General features: G+C 33.6%; 1 protein-coding gene across 2 annotated transcripts in view; it reads left to right on the top strand.

Moving 5' to 3' along the window:
- KIF14 (kinesin family member 14) overlaps window positions 1-11,998 on the top strand; it is a 58,876-nt gene extending 46,878 nt beyond the window's left edge. For both annotated transcript variants that reach the window (XM_074308717.1, XM_074308718.1), the window contains exons 29-31: window positions 5,486-5,560; window positions 7,447-7,585; window positions 9,518-11,998. In XM_074308717.1, coding sequence (XP_074164818.1) covers window positions 5,486-5,560; window positions 7,447-7,585; window positions 9,518-9,891 — 588 coding nt within the window. In that variant the 3' untranslated portion in view covers window positions 9,892-11,998. The remainder of the gene's footprint in view (window positions 1-5,485; window positions 5,561-7,446; window positions 7,586-9,517) is intronic.
- Window positions 11,999-13,073: the final 1,075 nt, after the last annotated feature.

The raw sequence follows: 13,073 nt of genomic DNA, 5'->3' as shown, positions 1-13,073 counted from the left end.
TGGTTATTTGTTAACTATGAGAATATAAAAAAATGCTATTAGTATAATATTTCCATTTTCCTGGAAACTCCATTTTAAAAGATTGACTGTAGTATCTCAACTAATGAATGAATTAATCAGCAAATATGCAATGAGCAAAATAGCAATTGGCACAGTTTTTTATTACATCACAATATAATATATTATATTTGTTATATCACAATATAATCTCTAAATAAAATCTTATCCCAAAGCTTTCTTGTGATTTAGATATAACTTTTGTCTTGTTTAATCTAGTCCTTAGACAAAGCCACATGGTCCATAGGTAGGCCCATACTCCAGATTTGTCTAGCTCAGCAGTACCTTCCAGATCACATGATCTATTGCTCTACAGTCTTTGAGAATATAAGGCCTTATCTACACTATGTTGAAATATTAGAATAAGACTTTAGTAGAAGGTGTCTTTCATATATTAGACCCAGACAAAATCTATTCAAATGAATTAAATGACATAAATATTTTATTTTCACATTTTCTAGCAAAAATGACTTTTCTGTATCCTAAATATTATCTTATAAATATTGGTAAATTCATTTAGTTGCTACTTGATTATGTTAGGTGATAACTATAACATGTTAACATTCTACATTACTTTATTAAATATGTGAACTCATAAATGTTTGTACTTCTTCCATCAATACTTTCTCCTGTGTGATTATTGTCCTTATTTTTCCATAGATCTTCATATAGGATCTGCCTGACAAGTTGGAGGCCTTTCTCTATACTTCAGGCTCCCTATTTTTTCCTTTTCTACATTTCAAAATCCACTGACATTATCCCCTATTCTTTTCTTTATTACTCAATCAGTATTTATTAAATGCCTACTCTATGCCAGGCAGTGTGCTAAACTCTGAGGATATAACAAGGAAGCAAAAGGTAGTCTCTGCCCTCAAGGAGCTTGCAATTTAATGCTTCAGACAACATGCAAATAAATATATCAAATTTATAAAGCAAACTATATACAGAAGAAATAGGAAATAGTTAATTTAAGGAAGGCACTAGAATTAGGAGGCATTGAAGAAGTATATTGAAGAAAGTGGGATTTTAATTGGGACTTGAAGGAATCTAAAGTGATCAAATGTTGGAGTTGAGGGAGAGCTTCAAGGCATGGGGAACAGCCAGAGAAAAATACCTGCAGCTGAGAGAAGTAGTGTCTTGATTCTTTTTTGGTTTTGTTTTTACTTTTTCTTTTTTACTTAGCTATTTATGTTAAAAAATTTATTTTTAAAAACATATGCAAAGATAGTTCACTCTTGCAAAACCTTTTATTCCAAATTTTTCTCCCTCCTTCCTCATCTCCTCCTTCCCTAGACAGCAAGTAATCCAATGTAATTAAACATGTGCAATTCTTCTAAACATATTTCCAAATTTATCATGATGCACAAGAAAAATCAAATCAAAAAGGAAAAAATGATGAAAAAAACCAAGCAAGCAAACTACAAAAACGACAAAAGTGAAAACACTATCCTTTGATCCACATTCAGCCCACATAGTCCTCTCTCTTGGATGCAGATGGTTCTCTACACCTCATGTCCATTGGAATTGGCCGACTCTCTTCATTGCTAAAAAGAGCCATGTGTGTCAGAATCATCACATAATCTTGTTGTTGCTGTGTACAATGTTCTCTTGGTTCTACTTATTTCACTCAGCATCAGTTCATATAAGTCTCTCTAGACCTTTCTGAAATCATCCTGCTGACTTTTTTTTATAGAACAGTAATATCCCATAACATTCATGTACTATAACTTATTCAGCCATTCCCCAACTGATGGGCATCCACTCAATTTCCAGTTCTTTGCCTCTATAAAAAGGGCTGCCACAAACATTTTGCACGTGTGAGTCTTTCTCCCTTTTTTTTTATGATCTCTAACCAGTAAAGATGGTATTGTCTTGTTTTTGGAGTAACCAGAAAATTCATGTCACTGGATCAGAGAGTACATGTAGTAGAGTAAGGTTTGAAAAGATAGGAGGGAGATAAGAATGAAGGCCTTTGAATGTCAAACAGCACATTTTGTATTTGATCCTAGAAGCAATTGGAAGCCACTAGTGTTTATTGACTACTCTCTGGTAAAGACAGTCCTTCTCTTCAACAGAGCCAACTTTCTGCATTAACCTTGACCCCATTTTCTTCCTGTCTTGTACAGAACAATTATCTCTTCTTATCTGTTTGATCTTCAGTCTTTCACTTAGTATTGACTTGTTTCCTTCTGCCTACAAACATGTCCCAGGTATCCCTCATCCTTAAAAAACCTTAACATGACCCTATCAGATTTTCAAACTGTTATCCTATAAATCTTCAGTTCACAGCTAAATCCTAGAAAAAGGTATCTATATCCATCATCTTTATTTCCCTTTCAGTTTCTTTTCAGTCTTTTGAATTCTTTCTTCTTACTTTATCAATAGGTTGAAACTGCTTTCCAGATGTTATAATGATCTCTTTATGACCCCATCACACAACTTTTTTCACTTCTCACCTTCTTGATTTCTCTGCTACATTTGATAATATTGGACTAACTTCTGACTACTGTCTCTTCCTCTAAATTTTTATGACACTGTTGTCTCCTAAGTTCTTCTCCCATTTGTCTGATTACTCCTCATTCTCCTAGCTGGATCATCATGCCTAACACATACTTTAATTTTAGTGTTCTCTTCCATAATCCTTGTTCTTCCCCTCCCAAACCATGCATCTCTCCTGTTCTCTACCTCTCCTCACCTTATCTACTCCCATTGTCATGCACATGACTCCCAGTCCTCTCTATTATCTTTTTTGTTGTTCAGTTGTTTTTCAGTTGTGTCCAACTCTTCACCTATTTGGTGGGTTTTTTTGGCAAAGGTACTGGAGTGGTTTGCCATTCCTTCTATAGTTTCAGTCCAGAGCTAGATCAGCTTCTTATTGGATATTTGTAACCAAATATCCTGCAGATCTTTTCAGACTTATCCTACCTAAAATCTATTTCTCTCCCCACTGCCCTCATCCTTCTTCTGACCTTGCTTATTGTAGTAAAAAGGACTACCATTGTCCCAGTCTTTCAGGGTTGCTGTCTCAGTAATGTGTCTTTTTTTTAATCTTTTTATTTACAAAACATATGCATGGATAATTTTTTCAACATTGACTCTTGCAAAACCTTCTGTTCAAATTTTCCCCTCCTTCCCCCCATCCCCATCCCCTAGATTGCAAGTAGTTCAATACATGTTAAATATATTAAATTATATGTTAAATCCAATATAAGTATACATATTTATACAGTTATCTTGCTGCACAAGAAAAATCGGATCTAGAAAGATAAGAAAAAAAAACCTAAGAAGGAAAACAAAAATGCAAGCAGACAATAATAGAAAGAGTGAAAATGCTATGTTGTAGTTCACATTCTTTTCCCATAGTTCTCTCTCTGAGTGTAGATGGCTCTATTCATTTCAGTAATATGTTTCAATCACATATGCAGTCAGCTGCCAAGGCTTGTTGATTCCACTTCCACATTTCTTGTATATGTCCTCTTCTTTCCATTCTGATAGCCACCCTAGTTCAGACTCTGACCATCTCTTATCTCTTAAGGAATCTCTTTGCCTCAAATCTTTTTCCTTGCCACATAGCTGCCAACGTGATATTTCTAAGCTAAGGTCTGAGTATGACACTCCCTTAGTGTCTCTCTCTTACTATAGGATCCTATATAAATTCCATTGTTTGCCAGTTAAGGCCCTTCACCAAGTAGTTCTAGTCTAACTTTCTAGCCTTTTTAAACTTGACCCACTCTTGACAGTTTGGCCTAGCCAAATGGGTGTTCTTCACTCCTGACAGTTTATGTCTTGTTTTGTAAGGGTTATGCTACATGTTTCCTCTTTACCTCTATTTCTTAAACTGACCACTCTGGTCATCCAGCTTGTTCTTCAGTGCATTGATCTATTCCTTCTCAAGGCAGCATGTTTCACATTTGGACAAGTATAATTTTTAGGAAATTTTTCCTTGAATTAACTCTGCCTCTTTTTGGCTTCTTCCTGTTGTTCCTACTTCTGCCCTTGAGACCTAAGCAGAACAAATCTCTTACTGCCCCACTTTATATCTTCAAACCCTTCTTCATCATTCCCCATTTTCTCCTCTTCTGCTATTGTTATTTAGTAACATCCCCTCCAGTTCCTGCTGGAGCCAGCTCTTTGGATCATCTCTGTCTTTAATAGGCTTCAGTTTTTCCTTATCTAATGGCACTTAATCTATTATCTACAAACATGTCCAGATTTTCCTGGCCTTAAACATTTTTTCCTTGACCCTGTCTTTTCCTTAAGCTGTGTACACTATGAATACAGTGGTTGTGAAGACACATATTGAAAACATGTGGCCAAAGGATAAATTCTTGATTCTTGGTAATTGGAAGGTTCTAATTGGTCTCTAGCAAGCATATTTTCTAGTACATAAGGTTGTACTGCTTGAAGCCTCTTCATCTCCCAGGTATCTTTCTTCAGTGTGTCTCTGTTCCCAGGTATAGCTTCTCTTTTTGTAAGGGACTTGGACATGAGAATGTCTCTCTGTTGTTAACTAGATATCCTATCTCCCATTGGTCCTGTCTTTCTGGTGACTTGCTTGTGAGGAGAGGGATTTGTAGCACATCCTCTGAGCTCATTTCACTTTATACTTTTTACTTCTTTCTGGTGTGATGCAAGAGTTTGCTTTCTTGGGTGTGCCTGAGCCTAGAGTCTCCACTGATGACCTGGCCTGAACAACTACTGATAATTTTCCCATTATTTAAGCCCCCAGGAGTATGGGAATTTCAAGTCTTCTCATTATGCAGTGATTTGGATTGCAGTAGTAGTCTGTTTAACAGTATTGGTCCTATTTGTCATATATCTTTCTTGCCTTCTTCAAGTTTTGTGTCTGGAGGCAGGATCTTAACTTGATGATCTAGAATAAGATGTTAAAATAATAGAATTTTAGAGCTGGAAAGGACTTGGGAAATGATCTAGCTTGCCCAGTGGTGCAAACTCTTGGCCTGCTGTCTGAGTAGAGGGGAAACCAGGTTAAAATATAATAAAATAAAATAAAAATAATAAATAATCAAATAAAATTTATATATATATTTGATAGATATTTGCCAAAATATATAAAAATACAGTACAAAACAGTGTTATTTTGTGATTTTTCCAATACAATATGCAGCCCACAAAGATTCCTTTCTGTTATAGTTTGATATCACTGATTTAGCCTAACCTATTATTGTTATGAATTTAGATACCTGAGGCCCAGGAAAAGGTGGTATATGTAAGTAAGTAAAGAGGTGCTGTATGTAAGATCCCAGTGTTTCAGAGCTAGGACAAGAACCAATATGTCCTGATCTCCTAGCTAGAGGGTTTTGTTTTGTTTATTTTTATTATACCAACATTACCTCTTTTCAGGTAAAGAATCTGGGATTATGTAGTTCTTATTAAATCTGTCTAAATAGTTTCAATTCCTTTATAGGTTCTAGAAAAGATGAAAACTAATGCTATGGCATTGATCAGATCCTTTGAAAATATCATTGCTGATTGGAAAAAGGTATGAGACACCTAAAATCTTCTCCTTAAATATTATAATTCATTTCAGTTGATTTTCTTTTTTATTTAATTGAAGCTTAGTTTTTTTCACCTTCCTGAATTATTTCTGTTCAACAGTTCTAAATATGTAGCATAAATCTCAAAGTGATAGCAACCAAAGATAATAATTTCCTATCTGTAACAGTGTTTCAATCAGTAAGCATTCATTAGGCACACTTACTATATGTCAGACACCAAAGAATTTGAGTTTCACAACAAATTAATGATGCAGATTTAAATTGTTTTAGTTTTAAACATAGGGAAATAGAATCTCAGGGATTTTAAGTGACACACTTCCATTAGCTGAGAGATGAATGTCATCTTGATCCTTTTGGTTCCTAATCCCATCTTCTTTTCATTTTATCATGATGCCCTTCTACTTGAATAATTGATATTAAGTACAATTGAATAGTATTATTTATATACCCATTATAAAGTGCTTTTAATCTACAAAGTCACTTCCATAATTAATTTATTTCTTTTTATTTTAATCCTCATTTTGATTTATCATTTCCATCCTCGTATTGTCTTTCTTTGTAAATGTACATAGAAAGTTTACATTAAGTTGACCTGTCACAATATTACATTTTTATGAAGATCATAAGACCTCAATTCATTCAGATTCATTTAATAGGTATCTGACAAGGGTCATCTAGTAATAATACAGATTTTCCTTGCCAGGTCAGATAGCAAACTTATCCTTCCACTACCTTTGTATTCTGCCACTTTCCCTTCTCCGTTTTTTCATTTAAAACAACTTTTTTTTGTTAGAATAATGTAAAAGGATTTAATTTAAATTTTAAGAAGGAATTCTTAGATTTGTTTTTGTTTTGTTTTGTTTTGTTTAATTTTTTATTATAGCTTTTTATTTACCAGATATATGCATGGGTAATTTTTCAACATTGACAATTGCAAAACCTTTTGTTCCAGTTTTTCCCCTCCTTCTCCCCACCCCCTCCCCCAGATGGCAAGTTGACCAATACATGTTAAATATGTTAAATACAATATATGTATACATGTCCATACAGTTATTTTGCTGCACAAGAAGAATCGGATTTTGAAATAGTGTACAATTAGCCTGTGAAGGAAACCAAAAAAAATGCAGGTGGACAAAAATAGAGGAATTGGGAATTCTATGTAGTGGTTCACAGTCATCTCCCAGAGTTCTTTCGCTGAGTGTAGCTGATTCAATTCATTACTGCTCAATTGGAACTGATTTGGTTCATCTCATTGTTGAAGAGGGCTACTTCCATCAGAATTGATCATCATATAGTATTGTTGTTGAAGTATATAATGATCTCTTGGTCCTGCTCATTTCACTCAGCATCAGTTCATGTAAGTCTCTCCAGGCTTTTCTGAAATCATCCTGCTGGTCATTTGTTACAGAATAATAATATTCCATAACATTCCTATACCACAAGTTATTCAGCTATTCTCCATTTGATAGGCATCCACTCAGTTTCCAATTTCTGGCCACTACAAAGAGGGCTACCACAACCATTCTTGCACATACAGGTCCCTTTCCCTCCTTTAAGATCTCTTTGGGATATAAGCCCAGTAGTAACACTGCTGGGTCAAAGGGTATGCACAGTTTGATAACTTTTTGAGCATAGTTCCATACTGCTGTCCAGAATGGCTGGATGTATTCACGGAATTTTTTCATTTGAAGCATAACTTCACAATTTTATCTTGATATTTCTTAACTTTCAAAATATTGTTGCAAAAATTTTATTTCAAAACTACTTAACATAATAATAAGATTATAGCTATTGAAAGTCCTTTTGATAAAGTTTTACTGCTTTGTGATTCTACTGCACATTTTAAATAAACTTTGCTTTGTAAATACAGAAGGGTTTTAGAGTTCAAGTTAAAGATGAAGAGTCGGTATACCAAGATGCGGAGAAGCTAATCAATTTTGCTACAGAATTCTTGAAGTTGAAGGATTGCTTAGAACAAATTAGTCAAATTGTTATTTCTACATTAAAAGGTATTTACTCCAAATGAGATTCATTGTTTTATTAAAACATCTTCTTATAAGCACACTTGTCTTCCACTTTCATTAGTATTTCTAGTAGTAGCTGACTCTTACTTTTCTTCATCAACTTTAACTTCAAGTATAGTTATTGACTTAATTGACATAATAATTGATACCCATTTCCACTTCAACAGACATTTAATTTATTTAGCACCTGTTACTCATCTCCTTTACCCTCAAAAAAAAAACTGACTTTAACTCTTCAATATTTTTAAGCTTTTGTTTTTCAATTCACTCCTGAAAAAATAGGGGAAAGTGTGAACTTCATTTCCTTACTTTGCCGTCTTTCCTCAACTAATTACATTCTGGCTTTTTAATTCTACCATTCTGCTAAAATTGTTTCTAAAGATCACTAGCAGATTTTTAAAGTGCTAAATCTGTTAGTTTTGGGTTGGATTTTTTTTTCCTAGGTGTCTTCCTGCCTGACTTTTTGGCAGCATGGAATGCTGTTGACAACTGATTTTCCTGAATTTTTTCTTCTTCATTGACTTCTGTGACACTACTCCCCTGGTTTTCTCCTGCCCATTTGATTTTCCTTTTTGCCTCCTCTGGTTTATGAGCCTCCTTCACTTATTGGACTTCCCCAAAAATTCAGTCCTTAGCCCTCTTCTCCACAGTTTATCCCTTTAAGATATCATAAACTTCATAAATTCAAATTTTACTTTTCTATAGATGAATTCCTAAGTATATATATAATCATACAACTATTAACTAGGCATGTCTCCCTGGATGTCCTACCAGTACTTCAAATTCAGAATATTCCAAACAGTTACATTTGTCTCTTAGAGAATCAACTGTCCTTCCTCTCAGCCTCCCTATTTTTATTGATGTTATCACTATTATATTTCTCAGTTCTACCTCTGTTTCCCTTTTCATGCCAGTTTAAACTTTTACCTCTTACCTGATATGTCATAATGTTCTAATTGATCTTCCTGACTCTAATCTGTTTTCTCTCTAGTAATCTTCCTTAATGCACAAATATGTTTGTCACTCCTCTGCTTGGAAATCTTCAATGATTTCCTGATGTCTGGAACAGAGATGTTTCCTCCGCACACAACTTGGGTCTTCATGCCATCCAAAATATTGCCAACTGCCACCAGAACCAGATTACATATTACATTTGGGAAATATTTAGCAAAATAAATAAAAATAAGATGTAGATAATGTTAATACATAGTTTTCTAAGCCAATATGTGCCTACAGGTTTCCTTAGGTGCAGTTTAGTGACCTCATTTCTATTTGAGTTTGATATCAATGGTCTATATAATAAAATACAAACTCCTCGTCCTAGCAGTTAAAGCCTTCCATGATATGACTTTCAACTGCATTCCCACCTTTATTTGCCATCATTTCCCTTCACATATTCAGCTTTCCAGTCAAAATAGGCTACTTGATCAGTTCTTAGCTTGACACCTCTCATCTGTGTTCATTCAGGTGGTCCCTCGATGCTTGAATGTACTCTCTTCTCCTTCCTGCCTTCCAGAATCTTTTTCTTCTTTTAGTGTTTAACTCAAGTGTTATCTACACTTTGAAGTGCAGGAGTGATATGTACTAAGTCTGGGTATTAGTTATAACACCTAATCATTTTTTCTCAGTTAATAAAAGTCCACATAATTAAAGGTGACTATGGAATGACTATTGCAGAGATAAAGATTTACTAGTTAATAAGGAATAGTCCTTACTAACTAGTAAATAATATTTAATAAGTAATTCCTTGCTAACAAGGACTATTTCTTCTTATCAGTTTTAAATGCCTTGTGGTACTTAGCTTATATTTGACCTAAAAGAAAATTACTAAGTTGCAAAAATTAGAAATGCCTAGAAAACTTGAGTTGATTAGTTTTTTTGTTTTTTTTGTTTTGTTTTGTTTTTCTCCCTGTATAGGATTAGGATCCTCCAGTGATGTTATTCTGCTCAAGAATTGTGTTGAAAATATTTGTATCTTGACCAATCATTTTAATGATAACTTCAGTCTGTTTACATCACTTTCTGATTCAACAAATGCCCATGATGATAGAATATCTGACGTTGCTTCCAGGGAGATACAATCTCTGGCCAAATCACTTCTCTTGGATTTTGAATCTGAAGTACAACTTTATTTGTTAAAACCCAAGGAAATATCTAAACAAAATAGTAAGGATGAAGAAAAAGATAAACTAACAAGAACCGACGAACCAAAATATGTCTATAAATTCCAAATTCCATCTTCTGCTCTTTGCACAGAGAAACTTTCACCTAATAATATTGAGTGGGTATAAACTCATATGTATATATATATTATTTTGTGACTATCCAAGAAAGGAAAAGAAAATTTGATTAGTCCCTTTGTTAATGTAGGAGAAAAGTTAACATTAAAAACATATACCTGAAGAATATGTTTTACATGTTAAGTATTATGGAATCTTTATTTTAAAAGAAATAAATGTATATGATACCCACAAAGCCACTTGACAATTTTCCCCTTTATGTTAAAACAACAAGCACATCAAAGATACCTTATTAAATAAGCACTTAATTAATTGTGAGTTCTTGGAATTTTATAAACAAAATCCCCAAATATTTATGACAAAGTGAAATAAGGAATCCAAGACCAAACTTGTGGTCGTCATGCCTTTAGTCTCTGATAGAATTATATTGCTTTATGGTGCTAGGAGTTTGAGCTATTTACCCAAAGCTCAAACTAGCTTTTTTAGTGATTCCCTAAAAGTGGGAAATATCAACAGTTGATAAAATGTATTTTCAGTTAAAAAGAGTTTGTGAAAACCTGAAAATAACAGGAAATATGTCTTTTAAGGGGGTTGCTAATGAGAACATAGCTCTGGTGATTTAAGTTCCAGTTGTAACTATTCTCAAGTTCTTGCATCATTTTTTAAAATAAAATACTCAGGAGTATAGTAATCCTAATTTTCCCTAGCTATAAAGATGATTACCAAAATATATGTGTCTTATGTGCCTACTTTATTATACTCTTATCAATTTCTTCCTAACTCTACTAAAAGGGTCAGTGTTTAGGTAAGTAGTAGGAATGAAATTTTTGTCATATTTGCTTGTTTAAAGGTATGTACTTATTTACTGTTTATAGGATCTTATGAATGAAAGTAATGTCTGAATTTTCATCTAAGTAAAAAAAGATAGAATACTTTTGTGCATATATTTATAGGACCCCTTATCTTGGTTTTTCATAATCTTCCACTTTCTCTTGATGGCTATAGGACTATATGTCCAAATCTTTAAATCATTAATGTTTATAATTAATATTAGGTCTCATTTTCTTGTCCTAGAGAGTCAATTTGGCATTGACTCAAATGCCAAATGAGTCTTTGTTTCTTTAAAGAGTTTTAGTTAACTGAAGAAAACCAATTTTCCACCAAATATTCAAATCTACATTATAATAGGGAGCACATTTTCTTTCTTTTTTAGTAGTTCTGTTATACCTAATTAAAAATCACATCCCAATGCCAGAATCTCAGCCTGCTACTGAAAGAACCTAAGGAATCAAAGGTAGGACTTTTCACAGATGGCACAGTTGTTTCATTATTAAAAGAAGAATTTGTAGTTGCATGGAAACTGAAGCCCATGAGATGCTTGGGCACAAGGAACATTTTTACTTGTAGGATCTCATATAAAAGGTAAAATTGTCTTTGAACTGTGAACTAAGAAATGTGGATAATTTGTGATTCTGTGTTGGGTTAAAGATACCATTTTCATGACATCGAACACTTCCTGGAAAGTAATTCTTTTAAACAACACAAGCACTTTGCCTCTTTACCTTTTAAATACTGATATAGCACATTACTTGACTAGCTGTTTGGTATAATGCATCTATCTGATAATTGCTTTATTAATCAGAAACTTCCAATGAGCTTCTGCTATCATACCTTAGTCATTACATGATTACATGTTATTTTCAATATGTGTCAAATTGAATTGGCTTTCTTGCATTGAGTTGCATTTTTTCTAAGCCTCAACATGATATTTTAAATAAAATCTTTGTACTGTAATTTCACCTCCCAAAGTTTTCAAAAGTCTAAATATTTTTGCATGCTTTATTTTTTGCTTAGAAGTAGCATGCATATGTTGTGCCTTAAAGTATCAACATAGTAATTTACTGTTTCATATGATCTCCCTAAAGCAGGTTTCATCTTCATCTTCATTATTTTAATCTTTATTTCAACCCCTCTAAACCCAGGGCTACATTAGTCAAAACTTTTTTAAGGCTGTGTAAATTTTTTGTACATATTTATATTCTAAATCCCTAAAGTCCCTATAATGAGCTTTGAAACATATTTTGTTATTCAGAATCATGTTTATAACTGTAAAATATTGTAACAAAAATGCTATTAATAAATCTTGTCTGGATCAGAATTGTTGCTATATTCAGTTTTTCTATTTTATTAATATCCATTTACCCATTTTTCCAATTGGTGATTGAGAATTACCTTGATTACTTTGCTATAATAAAAATCAACTCTCCTAATTATTCATTTAAATTCTAATGGGAGAGTCAACATATGCATAAATAGGTACACATAATATAAAGAACAGATAAAAGGAAACCTTAATGGGGAAGACATTAGGAGCTGGAGGGACTAGGAAAGATCTCCTGGAGGAGGTAATACTTGAGCTGTCCCAACAGAAGCCAGGGATTCCCCAAAGTAAAAGTTAGAAGGAAGAACAATCTAGGTGTGGGAGACGGGCAATGCAAAGATAAGAGATGGAGCATTGTATATTACAAAGTAAGCTGTAAGAAAACTAAAAAGGGCCAGACCATTGATTGTGGAGAGGAGATCAATATGTTAAAAGACTAGAAAAGTTTGAAGGGGAGCCAGGTTTTGAAGAGCCTTAAGTGCCAAACAGGAATTTATATTTGATCCTAGAAGTAAAATGAAGCCATTAAAGTTTATTTGGCAGCTTGGGGAGAGCATGACATAACCCTGAACTGTAGGAAAATCACTTGGATAGTTGTGTGGATTGGAATGGGGAAGCGCTTTGAGGAAGGAATCTGGTTAGAAATTTGTTGCAGTAATCCAGATGAGAAGAGATCAACATCTGAAATAGGTTGTGAATGGAGAGGATAGAATGTGAGGAATATTCTTGATGAAGATTTGGTAATTGATTGAATATATGTAGTGAGAGAAGAGAGTCAAAGATAATATATTTGCAAACTTGAATCACTAGAAGGATGCTAGTACTCTTGATAGTAAAGGGGAAATTCAGAAGAAAGGTAGTTTTAGAGGGGAAGATAACGAGATCTGTTTCAAATTTATTTAATATTTCCCCCAGTTACATTTAAACAATATTTTTTATATTTGTTTTTAAAACTTGTGAATTCTAGATTCTCTCCGTTATCCCACCCCCAACTCTCATTAAGAAACCATATGTGAAGTTATGTAGAACATTTCCATAAAAGTCATGTTGTAAAAGAAAACAGATCTCCCAC

The sequence above is a fragment of the Sminthopsis crassicaudata genome, chromosome 4 (assembly GCF_048593235.1).
Source record: "Sminthopsis crassicaudata isolate SCR6 chromosome 4, ASM4859323v1, whole genome shotgun sequence".
Taxonomy (NCBI): Eukaryota; Metazoa; Chordata; class Mammalia; order Dasyuromorphia; family Dasyuridae; genus Sminthopsis; species Sminthopsis crassicaudata.
The sequence above is the reverse complement of the archived record's forward strand: the minus strand, read 5'-3'. Positions and strand labels throughout refer to the sequence as shown.